Below are 22,596 nucleotides of genomic sequence, written 5' to 3' on the forward strand. Positions count from 1 at the left end.
CTTTTTTTGTCTGAACATGAAATGGAAAAAAGCAAAAGAAAACAAATAATAAAAGAAGAAAAGTCTTTTATTTCCTTAAAAAAAAAGCACATTTTCACATTCAACAATAAAATGGCTTGGCCAAGCCTTGTTACAGATTTAGGCAGTGATAATGAAGGTGTGGTTAAAAGTTCAGACAGAGATACACTTGGACTTTATCACATAGTTAAAGGTAAAATATATGACATTGCATTTATTATTACTGACCTAAAATAATAAAGGAACCTTGTTGCATGTCTTAATTGGTAACACTTTAATGATAAGGCATATATATAATCCATTAGTTAATGATGAATTAATCATTTACAATTCATTTATTTAAATTATATGTCATTTCTTATGAGGACTGTCAACGTGGTTGATTCAGCGAGCTTCACCAGTTGAACTGGATCGACTGTACGCTTGATAGTTACTGTGATAGCCGTCTGAGGTTTGTTCTGGCAGGTAGAAAATATTTGGCTACACCCAGTATTTCGTACACAAACGTGTATATTTTAGCATAAAGTGTATGTGGTTTGCTCAGAATTCTTCTTCTTCAGAATATCACTGACAGGAATCAACAAAAACTGTTGACAAACAAGTATGAGATTTCCTTCCTCACTCTCTGCACCACAGGAGTTATAGCAACGGGTGACTGAGGGATAATGTAAACGCACAATTCAACAAAATATATGGTAGTAATAAGTTGTGACACTTACAAATGCAAATCAGTGATTTGTTAATGATGTTCATCAGTAACTGACGGACTATAATCGGTCATTGTAATAAAGTGTTACCTCGAGCGTACAGTTTTCCATATTCAATCTGTTTTAACATACAAATATCACATTATGAAGTGGATAGAAAAGTGTGTTGGATTAAAGCTTGACTGTGTTATTAAAGCTGTGATCGGACTGCTTTCATAACAAAAAGAGGAAGGAATGATTAAATGATAGAAAAATTCAGTGGGAATGTACAGTACACAGACAGGTGACACACTGAACGGGTGACACACCTGAACGTGATGCGAAACTGCAGTTTCAGCCTCTCTGATGTTTCAGACTTCATACTGTACCATGTTTCATTTCTTCACAAGACGTCAGAGCCAGAGTGATGTAGCACCAGGTGAGTTTGAGCTGTTGCAGACACGTTTCTAGTCAATCATGAGCTTCTTGAGGGAGTCGAGATATGCTGGGATGAGGGAGCTGACAGACTCGTTGTCATCATTGAGGATCTTCTCCCCTCTGCCCTCTGAGCCCACAGAGCTGGGGGACCTGACCAGGCGGGGGTATGGAGTGCTGTAACCCTGGTGGACAACAGACACACCTCAGACTCATTTTCAGAGCAACCACATAAACAGCTATGGGGGATTTTCATGAATATTTGAACATTATAAGGCCCACTGAGTATGTGTAACAGTGTTTCTCTAGCTGGCCCTGTCCATGAGTTCCACATCAGTTCATAGACTTTACATTTTTTTGTTCCCTGGGGAATTTTTTGCTGCAATATTGAAAGTGCCCAGGTTGTTGAATGGCACTGTTGTATCAAGGTCTAAATAATACATTCATGGTCATTACTCCTCCACTTCAGCTCCAACTATCCAGGGAAACCCTGGAGGGAGCTATTGCTGTTAAGACAGATGTGAAAATTTGCAACCCAGTTGTTTAAATGAGTCCAAAACTGTGGGGTTTAATTTAAAACAGACCTACTTAATTGTAGCTCATTTTCCTCTTTTAGTTTCATTCCAAATACAGTTCAATATGAAGTAGAATATACACATGGGGAATAATAACAGTGGTCATTACCTACACATACAGAATAACACAGGCTAAGTCAAGCTAGCAGCTATGTGAGGCTGCACTTGGATGTACACAGTAGTGCTTTGAGGTAAATGCTAACATCAGCCTGCTAATGTGACAATACAATATGTTCATTCTTATCAAGCATAATGTTTACCATCTTTACAGTCTTGTCAAAATGCTAACTTTTGCTAATTAGCACTACACCCGAAGAACAGCTGTGGCCAATGGGAATGTCTTGAGTGAGTCAGGTGTTGGACAGATATATGGTTTGACTTAATGAGGGCATCACCATCACAGCTCATCCTGACATTAAGGTATTTTATATCAATCCATCCCACTGAAAACAAAAACGTCAGTAAGTCAGCAAAGTCATTCTCGATTTTTCTGCAAATAAAAAGATGCACATGAATTTACTGTGGCTCATTTCTACTCATCGGGATAAACATGTCCTCTACCTTAACACACTTCAGCACTGAATGAAATCACTTCATTTGAATGTTTCATGATTCTAAAACTATAACGTGATTTCATTTTTAAAACATTAAAGCTTATTTACTTTGGAGGTATGCTTGACTCTGTGGCATATGTTTCAGTACACGGGATGCAGCTACAGTGATGACATTTTTCCATCTTCAGGAATTAAATAGACTGAAAGGGGTTTGTTGATTTTATGAGGAACAATGGATAGGATAAAGGATTATTTCGTACAATCCTAGAGGATGACTTTATAGGATGATCACTTAATTTACAACTTTATAGCTTTATAGGGAGCATTCACTTCATGAATAACAACAAAACAAATGCGGACCGTATTTGTCGAAAACAGAATCAGAAAATATTGAAACAGATGACGTCTTTATTTTAAATCACCAGCGGATTATCTGGTTGACGGATGTTACCGCAGTGTAGCAGTAAGTAATTACTTACAGAGGAGTATCCCTTGCCGAAGCTGCCTCTGTTCTTGGTCCTGATCTTAGTGAGTGCTGACTCTGCAATGTCAGCTCTCTCCTCAGCGTCATCCAGCTCATGGACGGTCTTCCTGTACTTGGCCAAGTTCATGTTAGCTTGTTCCTCCTGCGGTAACAACAGTGTTAGATCAGTACCAGACAGCTCATGTCATAAAGTGACCTGTGGTGCGTCAGATGGAGTCAGGTGACCTACAGCCTCTTCCACTTGTCTCTTGTAGGCCTTCATCTTGTTCTGCAGCCTCTCCACCAGCTCCTGCATCCTCTGTTGGTTCTTCTGGTCCTCCTCTGACTGAAACAGCAGCTCCTTGAGCCGGCGCTCGTTCTTCCGCAGCGTCTTCACAGTCTCAGCGTGCCGCTTCTGCTCCGAATCCAACTCCAGCTCCAGCTCCTTCACCTGCGCGCACACACACACACAGTGGCGGCTTTACTTATACTCATTTCCACTCATTCGTTCACGTTTTGCACATTCTTAAAACTGTTTTTTTCAAAATGTCTAACCTACAGAAATAAAAAATCTCTCTGTGACAGTGTCAATGAAAACCAGACATTATTCTTGTAAGGCAGAATTTGTGCAGTGCAACTTTACCAGACCACATAGTGAAGGTATACCAAATGAAGTGTATGTTTCTTAAAGGAAGTGATCAAATCTTCCAGCAGGGTCAGAAAAACCTTTCCGTGGCAAAACACCTTTAAAGGCTGTCAGTTCCTCTAATGGTTTATACTCGGTCACACCACTTTAGAAGGCAGCCTTTGTGCTATAAATGTGCAGTCTCCAAGCTGACATCATCAGGGTTATTTTCTCAGATAAAAGAAAGCTTCTCCAGAGACACAGAAGACATACAACTGGATTCGCAGGCTGAGTACCTGAAGACCACTGATCTGAGGTTTGTTCACCAGAAACATGATGTGGATGGTGACAATATACTGTATTTGTTTCCTCGGGACAAATTAAAATGAGAAACATGCACGTTGCTTTCCATAAAATCACTTCCAAATGATTGAGACATACTGTAAGTTGGTCTTACTCCTTATCTTGGGGTATATATTGTGGGAAAGTACACAGCTGAGCTTTATTAAAGAAAAACAACTGTGTTTCCCTGTTTCTAGATTTTGACATGTTTGTATAAGTTGAAATTTGGCCCTAGAAGGGGCTACTAAAGGAAAAGCAAGAGGGGTGAACAACATCACGAGTATTCACAGCAGGTTTCATGACCATGAGGCCAGCAGATGTCAAACCTGCTCTGGACTAAAGTGTTGACAAACAAGATGGACTGGGTGACTGACGTCTCAGTGACTCTGTACCTTTCCCTCCAGCTTCTGGATGATCTTCTTGCCTCCTTTAAGCGCCATCTGCTCGGCCTCATCCAGCCTGCCGCTCATCTCTTTGATCTGAGCCTCCAGACCTTTCTTCACTCTCTCCAGGTGGAGGGTGTGCTCCTGCTCCAGACGCAGCTCCTCCCCGACTCGCGCCAGCTGAAGGAATTACACCATCCATTAAGAGACACTTTCAAATAACTGAACATGTGTTACAGCTCTTCTGGTATAATATCTCAGTTAATTTGTCTTTTACCTCACAGCTGGCCTTTTTGGCCTTGTCTGTGGATCCCCTCAGCTCTCCTTGCAGCTCCTCATGCTCCTGCAGCAGTGTCTGGAGATCCACCTCCAGCTTCCTCCTCCCACTCAGAGCCGACTGGAACTGGACACACAAGAGAAAATAGTGAGTCGACATTTGAGTCTTGGCTGATGCCTCTGCAGAACCCCAAAGCAACATGACACTATGCATCACCTGGTTGTTGAGGTCACTGTATTTGTCGTTGGCCTCCTGCAGCTCAGTCTCCAGGGCCTTGCGGGCCCTCTCTGCGCTCTCCAGGGCTGCACGATTCTCATCCCCTTCGCTGATCAACAGGGTGCAGCGTCGTTCCATGGCGGCCTGCTCCTCCCTGCACTCCTCATGGCTCCGTACCTCCTCCTCCAGCTGACCCTGCAGCTCCTGGGACAAGGGAGGGTAACTGTCAGTTTTTACTTAAAGCAGCCTATTTAAAAAGAAAACATGCTGCATCACCAGACCTTAATCTGTTGCTGCATCTTCTTGCTGTTCTTGGTGAGCTCCGCGTTGCTCTTGGTGAGCAGGTCCACCTGCAGCTCCAGCTCGTTGATGTCAGCCTCCAGTTTCTTCTTCAGCTTCAGGCCCTCTGCTTTGCCTTTCACCTCCACATCCAGACTGGCCTGCAGGGACTCCAACGCCCTCTGGTGGCTTTTTCTAGAAAAAGAAAGAAGATGTACGACAAAGATGAAGCATGCATGTACGGATATAAAGGGACATAAAGGATGAAAAACAATTAGAGAATTGAAGTGCACTATTGCTGTAGATGATAAGAATAATAGTTTACTTCTAGTGTTCTTTCCAAGCAAGACAAAGAAAATACTTCTCAGAGTCACAGAGCATAAGCAGCAGTTAACAACATTTGGGAATGACATCTATTCACTATCTCTCTGACAGATTAGATGATCAACGCGACTCTTAAACATATCTGTTGAGTGTAAAATTACAGTCAGCAGCTAGTTAGCTTAGCTTAGCATTGAGACAGGGAGAAACGGAGAAACAGAAGTCTGCCAAACAGCACTCACTCAAAGCTCACCAAAAATATGTTATATCTCAGTTTCATCTCTGCAGGACTCTTTCTTGGCTTAGTGTTGTGATTTTGTTTTCACAGTGAGGTTGAAAGGAAACTCTGTCTGGCCAAGAAATAGACCTATAACCTTGTAAAACCGACAATTAAGTCAGTTTCTGCACAGATGAAACAAACAAGACATGACCGGTTAACTGGTGAGCTTTAGAGATGTTTGGAGGTGGGTTTTGTTATCAGGCCAACTATTCCTTTAAGATATCAGAGCAAGACAGTTTAGCTGACCTCATGCTAAGACGAGGGCAGTTTTAGGAGCTATGGAACCAATACAGTAAAACATTGATCATTTTTAACTTTAACTTTTTTTTCATTTTTTAAAACAGACCGAGGGTTGTTAGGTCAACAAGCAGTCAGAAGTTTAGGTAGATACTCTGGTGCCAGACCATGTAACAGACCATTAACAGTCATTTAAAATGAATTATTACAGAGAAAGGCAGCCAGTACAGTGAGAATGGTCTTTGCTTTTGGTCTGTAGTCTTCCAAATGTGGTACAATTTGGAGCTGTTCTATAGTCCAACTGTTGGAAAATAAAGTGTTACAACAACCCAGGATCAAAAGCATATAGTAGATATTTTATTATTTATGATATTTTGAAGACATGACAGGACTTTTTCTTTATACGCAGCACCAGACTAAAGCAGAGGTCTAAAAGAACGTCCCCATTTTTAGTAATTCAGCCCAGAGGATCAGGATCTCAGATCAGTTGTTGTCAGAACTGCATTTTAAACATCATGAAGCAGCTATACAGTGAGTTTGGTTTAGATCTGAGGTATGAGTGTATATGGTGTGTGTATCATTATGAAGATGAAAGCAGCTGGGGTACCTAGTGGCTTCTGTCTCTTCCTCCTTCTCCTGGAGTCGGCGCTCCAGGTCTCCCCTCGCCTGAGACAACTCCAGCTGCAGCCTCAGCACCTTGGTCTCCTCCGCCTGGACATAAGAAAGACAAGTATTTTTTTTACAATATCAAATTACTGAACTTTGGCATAATATTAAAGAATAAGCATATAGCACACACTGACAGAACAATATATTCTGAATATCCCAGCTAACAGGTAGGTTTTCTGAAGCTACCTACCTCCAAAGCTGCCTCAGACTCTTCCAGTGAGGCTTGTAACTCTTCCTTCTCCATCTCAATCTTCTTCTTTGCTTTCTGGAGCTCATGGACACTTTTACCTCCATCTGAGAGCTGGTCGGTGAGGTCTGCTATCTCCTCTGTCACGCAGAGAAAAGCCACACACAGTCACATAAAACCCTTATTGCCTCCTGGCTTTACTGCAGCAAGGGAGATCAGGTGCAATTGTAAAAAAGGGCAATGGTAGCATCTCATTGCACCAATTAGAAATGAGAAAGTGAAATACCTCTTTGTCTGCCAATAGACAAACTGCTATTGCATACAATATATTATACAATTTTAAGTAAACTGGAATGAATTTGTCAATGGATATTAAAATTCTTAAATTCTTAGATATTCTTGGGAGTTTACGTGGTCCTTGGTATTATAATATGAAGGTATTATTTGTGCCCTGCATGTAAGGACAGATGTAACATTTGACCTATTGTGCTTCAATGAATATTATTACTCTAACATTGCTTATTCGGTGGAACACAGATACGAGCTGCCTACGTTAAAACACTACATCCAACTAGTTGGACCAAATATTGTTATAATTGTCTCCCGGTCTCCCCTGCTTGAACTACAGATATGAACATGGTATTCTTCTTTTTCAACCCTCAGCCAGAAATAAGTGTATCATCCCTCCAATTAAGTGTGTTCTCATACCCTGGTAGGCCTTGTTCTCCCTGCGCAGGGCCTCCAGCTGCTCCAGGGACTCTTCATGGGTCGTTTTGAGCTTGAAGAGCTCGCTGGCGTGTTGCCTGCTCTCCTTCTGGCATCCTTCCACCTCGGCCACCAGCTCCTCACACTTCTGTTTCCAGTCTCCGAGCTGCTTCTCAAGGATCCTCTGCTTTTTATCCAGAGTCTGACCGCAGCTGTTGGCCTGAGACAGGGAACATATGCTCAAAGATAACAACAAAGAAGAACGGTCATGGCACCGCTGCATTCATGCAACATGTCTCCAGCTCTACCTTTTCCAGGTCCATGCAGAGCTCTTCCACCTCCCCCTGCAACCTCTGTTTGGTTTTCTCCAGTGAAGAACATTTGGCTTGGGTGGCTTCCACAGCCTCCTCAGCCTCCTGAAGCCTGGTTGCCAGCTTCTTCCTGTGAGACACACATTAGTTGGACCATTGGGATACAATCACAGTTTGTCACATGTTACAGTCGACCGCCAGGATCAACACAACGCACTTTGTGTCCTCCAGCTCGTCGGCGTGTTGGATGGTGTCGGACTCGTGTTTGCCCCTCCAGTGCGTCACCTCGCTGTTCAGCTTGGAAACGAGACGCTGCAGCTCCTGCTTGCTCTCCTGCTCCTCCTCCAGCTGCTCCTTCAGCACCTCGCACTCCTGCCGCAGTGAGCTAAGACTGCTGCTGGCCGCCTGCTTACACTGGGAGAGCAACTCCGTTATAGGCATGAAAGGGAAAGTTTTCATTCATCTGCATACTAGATATTTGATTTTCCAGACTTCTATTCTGAGTTCAAAACACACACACACACACACACACACACACTGACCTTGACCTCCTCGTCTAGTTGTTTCTTCAGTTCTTCCAGTTGGGATTGGAGCAGAGTCTTGGAGCGACTCAGCTGGCTGGCTCTGCTCTCTGCCTCCTCCATCTGTTGACCCATGTCTGCATTATCAGCTGACAGGACACACAAAAACACCGATTATTGACAAAATATAGCGTAAGGTAGGAGTTAAGCACTGTGAATATACTAGGTTCTGCTGCAACACACACACACACAAAAAACAAACATAAAATTATATTTCTGTTTGGTTACTTAAGCTGATGTGGATTACATCTTGCGATTGACTGAAAAAGATACACAATATAACATCACAAGGACTAAACGGAGTGACAGCGACCCATCTGCCAGTTAATTACGACCATATTTGTGCCTGTTGCATTGCTCTGTGGTGAATACATGAACAGATTTATTGCCATTTGAAACAGAGTCAAAGTCATGTTATTCTATTCAAGTGGCACTCATAATGTCTTCTGTGCTCTGGGGAAGCTTATTAAAGTCTCTGAAGCCAACTTCACTCAAGTGGTGTCAACAATACCTCTTCCTCCCTCCAACAACATTCTCATCCCAGGGCCTTAGATGCAGATGCCCCATCCACATGCACAAGCTTTTATTGTGTAAAGTGTTCCTGCGACAAAGCCTTTCTAACACATGGATAACATGAAGCACCACTTTGACAAGACAATGTGTTTGATTTGACACAGGACACAAACTCCAGGCTCCTGGGCCAAAGTTTGTGCGTGACCCAGCACTCACCTCTGACCTCCACCCCTCTTTGCTGCCCTGACTTCACATTGGAGCTACTTTAAAGCCTGATATGTGCATACCTTCTGTGTCTGGATGAGACCCACATAAAGTAGAAACTTTTATCACTAATCTCCTAAACATTTTTGGTTTTATTTGGAGGTTGTAGATTGTGGGGTAATCTTACGAGAAATCACACTGTTGTTTTGTAGTTGAGTATTTATCAGGAACTACTTTCATGTTGTGGTCTTTAGACTCGCTGCCTCTGAAAACAAGAACCAGTGAAGGTTTCAGGTGGACAGTACCTGTGAGTCTGTTCTTGGCCACACTGAGCTCGGTCAGGGCTCTCTGCAGGTCATCTCCTCTCCTGTTGGTCTCTGACAGCTGCTCCTCCAGCTTCTTTATCTGGCTTTCTGAGGACGTCTGCAGCACAACACAGACACACCAGCACACATTATGATGGCAAGCCTGGCATTACTGGCTTGTTAAGCAATGTGAACCTGAACACACTTCCTTACCTTGGCCTTCTGCAGACTGTCCAGAGAAGCAGACAGCTCATCCAACTCCATCCTCAGGTTTTGCTTCTCCTTCTCCAGTTTGGCCCTGACCCGCTGCAGAGCCTCACACTGCTCGCTCAGCTCTGCCATGGCGTCGCTATGCCGTTTCCTCAGAGACACTGCCATCGCCTCCGACTGGACTGAGGACTCCTCCAGATCTCTCCTCAGGCGCTGCAGCTCAGCCTCTCTCTTCTTGTTCAGCTCCATCTGTTAACCATACACAGAGTAAAGTTGCGTATTTAAGGCTTGTGGATGTGGTGGCGCACCATTGCTGAATTGCAATTGCATTGCTGAATGTCATAAGGCCCACATAGGATTATTTTTGTGTAATATTCTATATATGTGCTGGTGTGTTGAGAGACACACTCTAAATTACACATTCTGATTGAAAGTTCTTTCCAATTTCAGCTAAAGGGACATTGCTAGCTGGAGTCATAACTGTTAAAAACCAAGAAGATGGTAATGCAATGGAAAGATCCCCATTCCCTTACAGACTCAAACTAAAACTGTGTCTACATCCTTAAGTCTTTATTGTCATGTAAATATACGAAATAAGCCTATTTGATCCCTTGCTGACAGTTATCTGATAATATGAAGCTGGAGCCAGTAAAGTGTCAGCTTAACTTAGGATAAAGACTTAAAAGAGGGGGAAACAGCATGACTGGCTCTGTAAAAAGACAACAGGATCTGCATACAGTACTTCTACTTATTAACACAGCAATTAAATTGAGTCACAAGAAGCTGTAGGCAACCAGGAAGTCATTGTACGAGGTCAAGAAATCGTTCCAGCATTTAAGCCCTGCACTGTTTTCACACACCAGTTTAGTACAAACTGAACAAACAGTAAGTTTCTAGTCCTCATAAGCTGAGAGAGGTATAATACATTTACCTGAGTGGCGGTGACCCCTCCTGCTTCCTCCAGTCGATCAGTGAGATCATCCAGTTCTCTGTTTAGATCTGCTCTCTGCTTCTCAACCTGCCACAGACAGAGCAGTTTAAGCATGGCAGTATACAATCGCTGCACAACTTTATACGAAATGATCAAGAGTAACTGTGAGTCACCCAATGTTGGGTTCTCTATATTACAATTTAATTAAAGAGTTTGGTCTAGACCTGCTCTAATTGGAAAGTGTCATGAGATAACTTTTGTTGTGAATTGGCGCTATATAAATAAACTGAATTCAATTGAATATGCATATGCATTCATTCACTTGAATGCATATGCATACTCGACTCTAGATCAGGTTATAGCGTAGTAACAAGTAATACAGTAAGTCTTTTAGTGGGAAGCGAGTAAAAAGTCTGCATCTTAACATTCATTAATGTTCATCCCTGCCGTGAGGCAGAAGACTCCATCTATCCTGACCATAAAGCAGTCCCAACTCCTTGCACAGGATATTTAACCACCAGGGGATCTGTATGATTGACAGCCCACAAGGGGAAGTGATCTTTCCTGAGGTCAGAAGTCAGGAGGGTAGCTGCTATCCAGTCAGAGCAACACAGGGGTTAGGTGCTGTCACACAGTCCAAATATTGTCTGTGAACTCCTGTTTCCTGTGGAAGTTATACAATGCTCTGTTCACTGATAAACACCCTACGAAGTTAAGCTTTTAGTCTTGCTTTTGCTGATATTAGGCTGGATACTGATTTATTTTACAAAGAGGATGTAGCAAGCTGTGCCAAAATTTATGATTAATATTACTTTCCCACTAACAGAGTAACAAATTATTAACACAATTTCAGTAATATTATTGCATCCCCCACCATTTACAAACTTCCTGTTGTTTTCCTCCAATTTGTAATTCCACAATACAATAACATGCCCAAAAACGCGCTCTGCAATCATCAAGTACGCAAGCTAGCTTGGAAGATTAAATTGCTAACATTCAACGACTGGAAATCATTTGGATTTTGTTGGGAGGAATAATGGCAACAACACTGTTGTCAAATGCATACTGTGTGCTGGTAGTGGCATTAAGATTCTGTCTGCTGTGGAAAAATGGAACCGCAAACCACCTGAAACACCTACGAAAGCACAACAATGCGAAGCTTGTGGAGATACATCCCATCAAAGACAAGTCCTCTGTGGCTGTGGAGATCCAAAATGCTTAAACAAACACAATTAGGATTTTAACCGTGAACAAAAGGCTATAAGGGATAATATACTAACAAAGCTCCTGGGTGAATATGTGGGGGATAAAATGTTTCCACAATTGACACTCTGTCAGAAGACCTCCAGGTAAAAGAAAAAAAAAACAGAATTTGTGAGCTACTAAAGTTTAGTAGTTGTGTATCATCAGCAGTATGATGATGATGATGATGATGAAGATGAATAAAAGGAGTAACGAGTAAGGTGTAATAGATATAGATATTTTTTTAAGGATCAAGACCCATTTTGCCAATGGCCTAATTGTTTTTGTTGTTGTTTTGTTTTTAGCTAACTTGGGGGCAACTTAAGAAGCTGTAAACATCTTATTGATATATTATCACCTTATAAAGTCAGGAGAAAATTCTCAGTGGGTTTGTTCAACTCCACTACACATACCCATTTGATGCTTAGTTAACATAAAAATATAGATTAGTGCAGTTTTATTCTGAAAAGGGGAAGGTAAGACCATGTTAAGTGATTTTATTTTTTTACATATTTTCAATATAATACCAAATTCCCAAGCTTTAAAAAAAATGCATCATCAAATTTTAGATATCTCATGAATATAATGTTGTTTCAAAACAAATAAAACCTGCCTAAATGAAGAAATGTGTAAAATGTCAGCAACATCTGGATCACTCAAAATACATGCTGGCTCCATCAGTATAATAAAATTTAATACCAGTATAATAATAAAACTGGATTACATCAAAAGAAATATAAAATTAATCTGTTGCATAAAACTGCAAAACAAATAAAATATTTAAAGCTTCAGAAATGCTTATGTATGACTGATGATAAAGTCATCATAGAGAGCCTTTTCATGCTCAAACATGGTACAGCACACATGGAGAGTTTATAATGCTGGGCCATTACACACACAAACAGCCAGTGCTCTGCAGTTAAAAGCACTTGTTGTTTTTACGCCAGTATTTTACAGCTGCTTTAAAGACAGCCGTAGATGTTGAGACTGGTCTGTAAAAGCTGCAGTCCCAGGCCTCCCTGATAGCAGCAATGAGGCACAGCCGTCAACACACCTCAGGCAGAACAAGGGAAAACAGATGATTCTCACTGGGGGCCTCCTCTTTCACTCCCCCTAAGGTCAGTCTCCAAAAACCTGCTCACCCCCACCTCCCAGCCCCACCCTCTACGTCTACAAACTGGCTCTGTGCAGAGGGTTAACGCTAGGCTCACTCATCAGTCTCTTCTGCGCTACTAACTGAGTCAACAGCTTCTCTAGATCAGCGCCACCCAACACCACTCACTCCCATCCACATGCTAATAGGGGGTCAGTGCCCCCAAAGTCGCCTGCTGGAGAGGGAAGATTCATCTTCAAAAGTGTGAAGGACTTCAAGTGTCTCTGTTCAGTCCATGCATACGTGCCATTGTGTGTTTGCATAAGTGCTCTTTGGTATGCATCATGTCCTCGGCCTTCGGTATGATGGGAGTTCTCTGACCACAGCTACATGACAGCAGAACACATGCTATCATTGATAAAGAGGTACATACTGTAATGCAACGTCCGTTACCACCGTCCACTAACCTGCATGTACACATAGCTACTGTACTGAAAGGATAGTACAGCAGATCGAAGGCCATATTATAAGAGGTTTTTTTTTCCCCCTGATGTTAAAAATACTACCGATAATACTGGTCTCAAACCTGTTATGAGTTTTAGGTGGTAACCCCAAAACAATGAGCTACGAAGCTAAAAGACTCAGTAGAGCCGAGCTGCAGAGTTGGGTGATAATTCGCAGAGAGTCTGTCACATTACACTTCACACAGTCACTTAACCCACTCTTACAATATTCATATATAAATAAATACAAATATTAGTGCCTTAAAGCTCATCATTCTGTAGTATTGGTTTCAATGGATAATTTTGGTGCCACTTAATTTAATGTTGCATCAGAGGCATTTCCACCCTGACAAGAAGAAGAGTTGTTTAATTCAATGATATTATTATATCTGTGTTTGCCCCAAATATTATAGATTAAAGAAAGATTATATATATGGGTGCATTTTGTGTTTTTCTGTGTTTGTGAGTAAGTGACAACATTCTACTGTTCACGTGTGAGGGCGGCTGACATTCCTGTTGGAAGAAGACCCAACGGAAAATAGTGCTGCATGTCAGCCTCTATCTCCTGATGATATCTCCCCTGCACGACCCTGAGGAGCAGAGTCTAACAATAGCGAGCCTGTCTGCAGCAGAGGTATGTTGTATTTGAGCTCCCCTGAAGACGCAGGCTGTGGAACAGATAAAGACCTGCATGTCTCTGCCTGCCTCTTTCCCCGCTCTGTGACTTTGGAGACGGGATGGGATGGGGGTGGGGGTGGAGGTAGAGAACCCAGCTAGCACCCATTAGGAATACCACCCAGAGTGGGAAGAAGTGTGCACAACACGCCCTCAGGCTCGCTGTCACTCTATTCAGCATGCTGGGTGAAATATGTGCCTTTGCATTTCTGTCTTTACCTACTGTAACATGGAAACTACACTCAGGTCTTAAGAGGGGCAACCAGGTTCTGTGGCTTAAATAAACACATGCTTTAAGAGCGCCTTGTTTGAAACAACAAGCACTTAAAGCGCCCACCTTAGTGGATTAACTTTATGTGAAGCAGGCCTGTTTTTTTTTTGTTTTTTTTTTTTTAAAAACTCTTTTACATTACAAAGAAGATGTCTCGGAAACTTTGCTGCAGAGTAAAAGACGGCATAAGAAATATCCTGTTCTTCTTTTGCTTCTAGGAGAAGGTGAGGAGATTACAAGAAACAGAAGGAACATTGATGTGTGTGTGTGTGTGTGTGTGAGAGAGAGAGAAAGAGGGATAGAGTAAGAGACTGGAAAAATAAGAAATAAGAAAGAGGAAAAAGGATGTCGGGGTCCCTCTACGCCTCTGGGGTTGCCCTGTATGTTAATCAGAAACACAAGGTCCTTCCCCCCACGAGTTTATTATCACAGGTGCAGATAGTTTGGGGTGACCAGAGGCGCAGCACCAACACACGTACCCCACCGGCTGCCAACAGAACAGCAATCTTTTCATTTTTTGTTGTTTCTCTCTCTCTCTCTCTCTTTTAATGTTCCTTCCCTTCAGTTTCCACAAACGGCACCACAGGTCTGAACGTTACAGCAGAGCCAAGCTCATCCCAGAGCCGCTTGACATCTTCTTATCTGCCCTGCAGCCTGACAGATAGATTTAGGGCTCAGCTGCTCTTTGTTTCATTTACAGAGAGGGCAGATGTTACACGGCGCCTTCTAGTACCATACCTTGGCTCTCATAGACCTCTCTGCTTCCAGCTCCTCCTCCAGCTCCTCAATACGAGCCTAAAGACAGAAAAGCTCACGTTAAAATGGATTTCGGTGAAATGACCAAAAGAACTGTTTTCACTAAAATATAACACATGACTAGGATATCTGAAGTTGGACTTTATCCTCTGGGTTTCACAGTGCCTATATCATTTTGACAGAGAACAAATGGGGCGTCACCTCCACAGATTGTTTGCTATTTCAGGGCAGCACTTGTGTGTGGTGAGGCCGTTTCATACACTCTGCTTTCTCTGGGGATTTGGCACGCCTCTGGCTTTTTCCTCAGGTAGCAATTTAGGGCAAGAATGTCTGTAGTCACCATCATTATCTGTATTCTGACCCAGGGCTGGGTCTGTTATGTCCGGTCATTGAGACCAAAAAGCATTGGTGCCATTTTCATGAAATTCAAGGAATTTGTGTAATGTTTTTGCTTTTTCTTGGGTTTTACAGTTCTGGCTGGAAGTCAGTGATGCTTTTCTCAAGAAGGGTGAAGGACTGAATATTCAGTGTAGTTGTGAAGATGATCAGTTTCATGTATCTCATATGTGATGCTGGTATCTTGACCACTCCTTAAAAATCTCAGTAAGACCATAGCCTGATTACATAAATAGTATATATTTAACACCAAAAAGTTTCAACGACAAAATTTTAATGCATAAAAGGTGCAAATTATCATGATTTGTTTAAAATGTCTATAAATGTGTTTAAACCTACTGCAGCAATACGATGTATGATATCAATAATGTTATGTCAGCTACAACTGTGTTATAATGTGTTATTAAGATGTTATTAATGTTTATACATCATTATAGACTTTAAAGTTTTTAAAGTTATTGCAACAGTTACAAACAACTTGCTTGTTATAAGCTGTAAATATTAATAAACTGTTTATGTACGGCTTACACATATATAATATATATACAGGGGTTACAATAAAGTGTAAAATAAAGTATTACAAATATTTTTGTAAACCCAAAACCAAATCAGAACTACCTCCTTTTCAGGCTTGATTTTCTTATTTTGGTTGTTGCTAACAAAACACACACAACATTTAAAACTACTTAGCGAGATGTTGGACCTAAGTACATTTACTCATTTACTACTACATTTATTTAACATTTACAGTAACTAGCTGCTTTACCCGTACAGATTTCACATAGAAAAAGATGATCTGAATCATCTGATGATCATACACCGAACTACCCAACAGGATATAAAGCAGCTAAATGAGCTCAGTCTAGAATGTAACTATAAAATGCAAACATTAATGAGTCATAACAAAGGATGTGTTTACTAAGTTAAATAAAGGATGTGAATACTTCCTCCTCATCTTATTACAATATAAATATATAATGATTTGGATGTGCTTTAAATGTGATTTGATGCTCCTATATAATTTCATTGGATTCTGCTCCTACAGTCAAAACAATTAGATTGAACTAACATAAATAAATCACCACAGCACACTTTTCTGCTCCACTAAAGCCGTGCCAAAGCTGCGTTTTGTTCTGCTAATAAAAATTTATTGCCAGTACTCCAACGTGGCTGCATCCTTCCGAGTTGTGTCATGTAGTGCGCTATCTCCAGCCTCTATCTGTGTCTCAGTGTCAGGAAGTGTGTCTGACATGGCATGTAGCCCAGGGCCATTCACTACAACACCTACAGTACACTCGCTGATGTGGTGAAAAGCCATTCAGCGGCTACACAGCAGCCAGAGCCGCCCAAATATGACAGCATCAGATACTAAAAAGAAGGATTAACACACATAAGCAGGAAATTACCTTGCAGTTGTACCATCTTTGTTTCATTATTAATCCAAGGGGAGTTTGTCTAAATGTCTTAAAAATCTCCCAAAAAATGGCTCAGGCATGTCATAGCCTCATATAAAAAATAACACGTAAAAACTTTAACTTATCCTACTTTTTTTTTCAGCAGTATTTTTAAAAGTTAAGTATAAACAGATGAGAGAAAAATAAAAAAACTCACATGCCAGCGCAGGACATCTGCAGAGAGAACAGCCATGGTGAGGCAGCAGCAGCCCAACTGACTGACTGACTGACTGACTGACTGTCCCACACACACACACACACACAAACACACAGCTTCACTGTTGATCCCCTTCGGCATTTTACTGTCCACACCCCCTTATGCATGCACAGCCTTTTTCTGTCTCTCACAGTTCCCCACTCACATATCTGTTCCTTGTTAAATTCCTACTTTCCACAGCCTCAAACCAGCCTCAAAATAAATATTGTGGCTCTAATACAATTGCAGAAAACACAGTGTACTACCAGATGCCTGAGCCAGACTCCATGGATAAACGCAGCTACGGCAGAAAGAGTTTATCCATCTGAACACTTTTCTAAATGAAATATATTCCACACCAACTTCTTTACTTGAGAGCACTTTTGGAGTCTTGAGGGGAAATAACAAAATCAGCCCATCACTATTGAGAATGGTTGCATGGTTTGATCTCCATAATTGTATGTGCTTAGAGATTCAGCCTCCCCTCCCCATCTGCACTCTGAAACCATAATAATTGTCCATAAATTGCAATCAGATGTGACCTCATAGCTGATGTCTCCGCTCTTGTGATATTCAGCAGCGTGGGCAGTTATATCCTGTGAGACATGTTAGTCAGAGGGGAAAGCGAAGGCAAACAATTGCAAGTTCTGCCGCTGCACCAGACACAGAGCACTTCAGACCCCCTGCTGATGTCAGTCCACCATACTGTCCGCACATGCTCGCATAACTCAGGTCCCTGTGACTGCTTTGTTCTTTTAAATGCCTTCACATGGCAGCGTACAGCTTCCAAACAGTAAGAGTCGTGGTCGTTTGATTGGCCGGGCGATGACAGGTACTGCTGACCCGGTCAAAGCCTTGCGCTGCAGGTGATGACGGAGGTCAAATCAGTGAAGTGACGCCTACTCGGCACAGGTGCACAGAGATCTGAATGAGATACACACACATGGCCTTGTGTCACGATCTGGGCCCTTACTGAAGTCGATTCCATGTAGCGTATGGTCACGTGTATTTTCTTTCTGTTATAAAGAGAGGTTGTTTTTTTTGTTTTTTAAAATCAGGCAGTTCCTAACCAACTGCACTGGCACTCCCTGATTTGTTACAGATCTCAATACTGTCTCCAAATCCCAAACGTTTCCTCCCACCTTACTGTAGTGTATTGTACAAAGTTTTCAAACAGTTTTACATGATCTTTGTCTGACGGTCCTGGTCCAGTAGTGTGTGGGCATACTCAGATTGAATTAACTCATAAAAATAGTTCAGTATTTTGTTTTCTGTCCTTCTCAGAGTAACACTTTGTAACAGGGTGCTTAGCATGAGCAGCATGTGAGCGGGAGCAGTCGCTTTCAGTGCTGTTTGTGTCTGTGCACGATGCATTCAAGTACAGTACTGGGTGTAGGTGTACTCAGTACTGCCAACACACCATCGCTACAGTTATGTCCATGAAATGGACTATTTCTTTGATCACAGGTTGTTTCACTTTGTTTGTTTTATGTAATTTGCCTATTTTTTAATCATCTTTTTGGGACTAACACAGCAACACATAACTGGCAGGAGACAAAATCTCTTCTAGATCCAGTGTGCAGCTTTTAGAGGGATTTAGAAAATGATCTGGAATATAATATTCATAATAATGTTTCTCTTAATGTAAAATCACCTGAAATAAGAATTGTAATGTTTTTTTTTACCTTAGAATAAGCCTTTTATATCTACAGAGAGAGTAGGTCTTCCTCCACTGAATCTGCTATGCTTGGACCACCATGTTTCTACAGAAGCCCAGAATGGACAAACCAAACAATGGCTCCAGAGACGGCCTTTCAAGATTTTTTGTCTTTTTGGCAGACAGAAAGGGTGAGACAGAGGGTGTTCGATTGCAATCTGCAACTTCCCCACTAGACACCACCAAATCCTACACACTGGTCCTTTAATCGTGCATAACAGAAAAGTCAAAATTACTTTTCTTAGGTTTTAGAGGGAGGATATGTAACGACTTAATGAACAGCAATCTCAAATAGATGATTGATGAGTCACTTTATCCAAATTACTTAAAATAAAGACACACTGAAACAATTTTCTATCTAAGAAATACTCTCTATAAAAACTGTTGACGCTGTGAATTATGATGGGAAAAGGGGCCACTGTTTCTGGAAAGAAAGCCTGTGGTCGAATTAATTGCCACGATTACTCCAAACAAAATTCCATTCACCTACAGTGGTTTGGGCTGAAAGCACAAGTCTCAATATCACAACTATCTGCATGGATGGATATCACCAAAGGTACTTGCTAAAGACAGCAGAAGCGTACCTGAAACCTAAACGCTAGACTACAATCACCATTAGGGCACAATCTGATGTGACACCTCCAGTGAAACATCTGGTATAAACCAAATAGGCTACAGGGCATGACTGTGCTTTATCTTCCTAGATAGCGATGACCGTTTACAGCACTGTGGCTGGGTCTAACTGCTTTACGACCACGGAATAAAACCACTAAAAGCACGGGTCTGACATATAAAATCAAGACTGCAGGATTGCAACCCCAATTACACCCCCTTCAAGCCAACTACTTTAAAACACAGAGCACTAGAGAGGGAGAGGCGGCTTCATCACTAGAGACAGACAAAGCTATCTCTTTGAGTCCACTCAACTTTGTGGACTTATTCATGTGACCTTTATGTCAAAACCAGACATGAGTGGGCGACAGAAGCGATGGGCCGTGCAGTCAGCTGGGCTGCCCGTGCACCTGCATGTTTATTAGTAAGACGAACAGAGAGGTCCACACACATGCAGACACAGAGAGGCACTTATAATGGCCTCATTGTAAGATAGGGAGAATGCCAGTGCTGCAGTAAATGTGAAAACATGCCCAGCCTCAAAGACACATGGATCGCCTTTCACTCCTCCAATCAGAGACAAAGGCGCTCTTTATTTTTCCACTTACAAACCTCTGGATAAAACATCAGGCTACCAATGGCATCAGCAGAGCGAAGAAGCACCACCTGAGCTTTGAAATGACAGTCTCCCAATGTCTCTCGCTCACTCTGTCTCTCTCTCGCTCTCAGCAGCCTCTCGGCCCACTCGTCCCATCACAGGGACAGACAGACAAAACACTTTATCTGCAACATGCACCAGTGACACAGATAAAAGCCCTCAGACTTGCTTGATTCTATCTGGATGACACAGTAAGTTTCACAGAAAAAATGTCAGTATAAACTTCACTCTTTACAGAGCTCTTTAAGTAAATTGTCCACAAAAAACTACTTAATCCAAACTAATAACGTCATCCAAACTTAATTATATGATTATTATGTGCTACGAGGTCTTCAAGAAAGTGTATTTCTGAAGATGGTGTTTTAAATGGGATCAACATTAATGGTCATGCTGTGGTAAATTCCACTGCACACACCAAAAATTTGTCTACTTGTTTAGAATCTGTGTGGCCCCTACTGCAGTGACTTTTTCCTTACATCTGTTGTGATTTGAGATTGAGTTATACGGCACTCATTTCTTCCACGGCACTCATTTCTTCCACAGTGGTTTTGTCAGTGTACTAGTCACAGTCACTGATAGCCCTGTCAAGCTTTTGGTTTCTCCACATTTGTTACTGGGGATCTACAGAGTCACACTCAGTCTGTGCAGCAGTATAAAGTCTGAGTTTTTTATGGTACCAAACCCCAAAACACACTATTAAAAGTGTCTAGGGAATAGTGTTTTTACTCTAATGTAAACTGCTAATGATAATATACCTGGCTAACTAGCTTAGTATCTCCACTTTCTTCCTAGTGTTACATCCAAGGCCAAGAAGTAGCATATAATTAGATATCTACCAGCACAGGTTAAAGGTTATGTTCAAAACTTGTTCAAAACCGACACATCCAATGCAACAAATACTATTAGAATCAAGGCTAATTAAAGCTGTGTTGAATGTGGTAAAGTTTACCTGATCTGTCATACACTGGCATATCCCCAAAGCCTTTGCAACTTTTTGTATATAGAGAGGGGGCTCCCAAATGTTAACCAGAACATCTCAATCGCCCCCCTCGTGGCTGGCTCCAGTATAAGCTCCCCCCTCGTGTTAGCAGATGGAACATGGGTCAAACTAAAACTAAGTATTTCCCAAAGATGGTTTCTGTCATTTTAGATAGATAGATCATGTTTATCATGTATGTAAATATGTAAGTGTTCATATATCTGATACGTTTGGTTTTAATTAGTTTATAGTAATAGTTAGTTTAATTTGTTAATATTTTCCCCCTCGACCAACTATAAAAACATTTCTGTGATATTCTGGGATTTGTTTTAGATTTTTGGTATTTCCCCTTAATGGTACAATTATGCTGTTGTATCATCACATAAGTATTGGCCTGAATACATTTAAACATACATACAGCAAAAAAAAAAAAATCATTTATCTATTTCCTTGTCTCTTGAGAGAACGTGTTTATATGTTAACACCATCAGTGTGGCTACTCAGCACTAATCAGTTACAGTGGCTTGTGGTAAAATTGGATTTATGCTTGGGTAATCCACCAAATATCAGCTCAGTTTTGACTTAAACAGTTGTCACAGGACATAACTGTCACTGTCACATTAATATAAAACTGTCACATCTTTAATGTTGGCCACAGTGTCAAAAACTCAGATGTTGTACTGGCTGAATGGTTTGCTGCCATGATTTTTCTTCTACGTTTGGCAGAGCTGAAATAATGTACAACTTCTGTGATCCCTCTGCATTGAGGCTTTATGTCCATGAGTGAACTAGACACCTTCCTCGTGGCAGATTTTTACTTGTGAAGCACAGGTGTAACTGACACCGCTGATAACAGCCACAGTCCATTCAGGTGTTTCACTGACAGGCCCTGGAATCCTGAATCCTGCATCCCTGGCAAGCTTTACTGGAACATCTCAATGGAGCCATTGATGATAATATTATCTGCAGCTGTGCTTTTCCTGCTCTGACAAGTCAAAATGTGAGAATGTGAGAGACATAAGTTAACTGTCTTATAACTCAGCCTCATTCACTGTCTTTCTACAACCGTCAGCAACACATACACAAGATGCAACACAGTCGTTTGGAGAAAAATATGAGTGCTGAGCAACAAAGCATAAATCAACGTTAGGGCTCCAGGATTAAATGAAATCATGATGGGTAAAGTCTTTAGTTCTTCCACAGTCAGCAAAATGCTACTGCCCTATAAACATTTCTGATGTAATCAGACCTGGATTAATAATAAGGCAATGGACAAAAAGAATATAAGCATGATCACATTACACTTCAGTTCTTCTCTTCTTCCATTCACCTAAACTGAGGTTTGCACAGCTGACACAGTCAGACGTTTCCTTTTCAAAGCTGACCCTGGAAATTCAAATAATTGGCCAACACAAACACTGATGCACTGTAGTACAACTGCAAACTGCAGCATTGTTCTCATACACAGGTTCTATATAAGAAACCACATTAGAACTGTAACGTTTTTCAGTCCTGAATGAAGAAAAAATTAATTTTTAAGTTTGACTTTATTCCTCAGCAGTTTATTTTTTACATGCAAAAATGTTAGTGCTAACATGTTTACCATCTCCGCTTCGTGTGCTAGCATGCTAACAATTGCTCGCTGGCACTAAGCACAAAAGTACAACTGATGCTGATAGGACTGTCTGTAGTTGCTGTGGTATTTGACAATGCACTAAAGTACTAACCAAAGTTGCA

General features: G+C 41.5%; 1 protein-coding gene across 5 annotated transcripts in view; it reads right to left on the reverse strand.

The window, feature by feature from the left end:
- Positions 1-46: 46 nt before the first annotated feature.
- LOC124052763 (myosin-16) overlaps positions 47-22,596 on the reverse strand; it is a 54,734-nt gene continuing 32,184 nt past the window's right edge. For all 5 annotated transcript variants that reach the window (XM_046377390.1, XM_046377389.1, XM_046377391.1 and 2 more), the window contains 17 exons: positions 14,830-14,886; positions 10,308-10,394; positions 9,380-9,625; positions 9,167-9,284; positions 8,106-8,233; positions 7,781-7,977; positions 7,561-7,693; positions 7,256-7,472; positions 6,551-6,687; positions 6,299-6,402; positions 4,856-5,048; positions 4,575-4,778; positions 4,359-4,484; positions 4,091-4,261; positions 2,982-3,182; positions 2,748-2,894; positions 47-1,324 (listed from right to left, as the gene is read on the reverse strand). In XM_046377390.1, coding sequence (XP_046233346.1) covers positions 1,172-1,324; positions 2,748-2,894; positions 2,982-3,182; positions 4,091-4,261; positions 4,359-4,484; positions 4,575-4,778; positions 4,856-5,048; positions 6,299-6,402; positions 6,551-6,687; positions 7,256-7,472; positions 7,561-7,693; positions 7,781-7,977; positions 8,106-8,233; positions 9,167-9,284; positions 9,380-9,625; positions 10,308-10,394; positions 14,830-14,886 — 2,619 coding nt within the window. In that variant the 3' untranslated portion in view covers positions 47-1,171. The remainder of the gene's footprint in view (positions 1,325-2,747; positions 2,895-2,981; positions 3,183-4,090; positions 4,262-4,358; positions 4,485-4,574; positions 4,779-4,855; positions 5,049-6,298; positions 6,403-6,550; positions 6,688-7,255; positions 7,473-7,560; positions 7,694-7,780; positions 7,978-8,105; positions 8,234-9,166; positions 9,285-9,379; positions 9,626-10,307; positions 10,395-14,829; positions 14,887-22,596) is intronic.

Source organism: Scatophagus argus, chromosome 21, assembly GCF_020382885.2.
Source record: "Scatophagus argus isolate fScaArg1 chromosome 21, fScaArg1.pri, whole genome shotgun sequence".
Classification (NCBI taxonomy): Eukaryota; Metazoa; Chordata; class Actinopteri; family Scatophagidae; genus Scatophagus; species Scatophagus argus.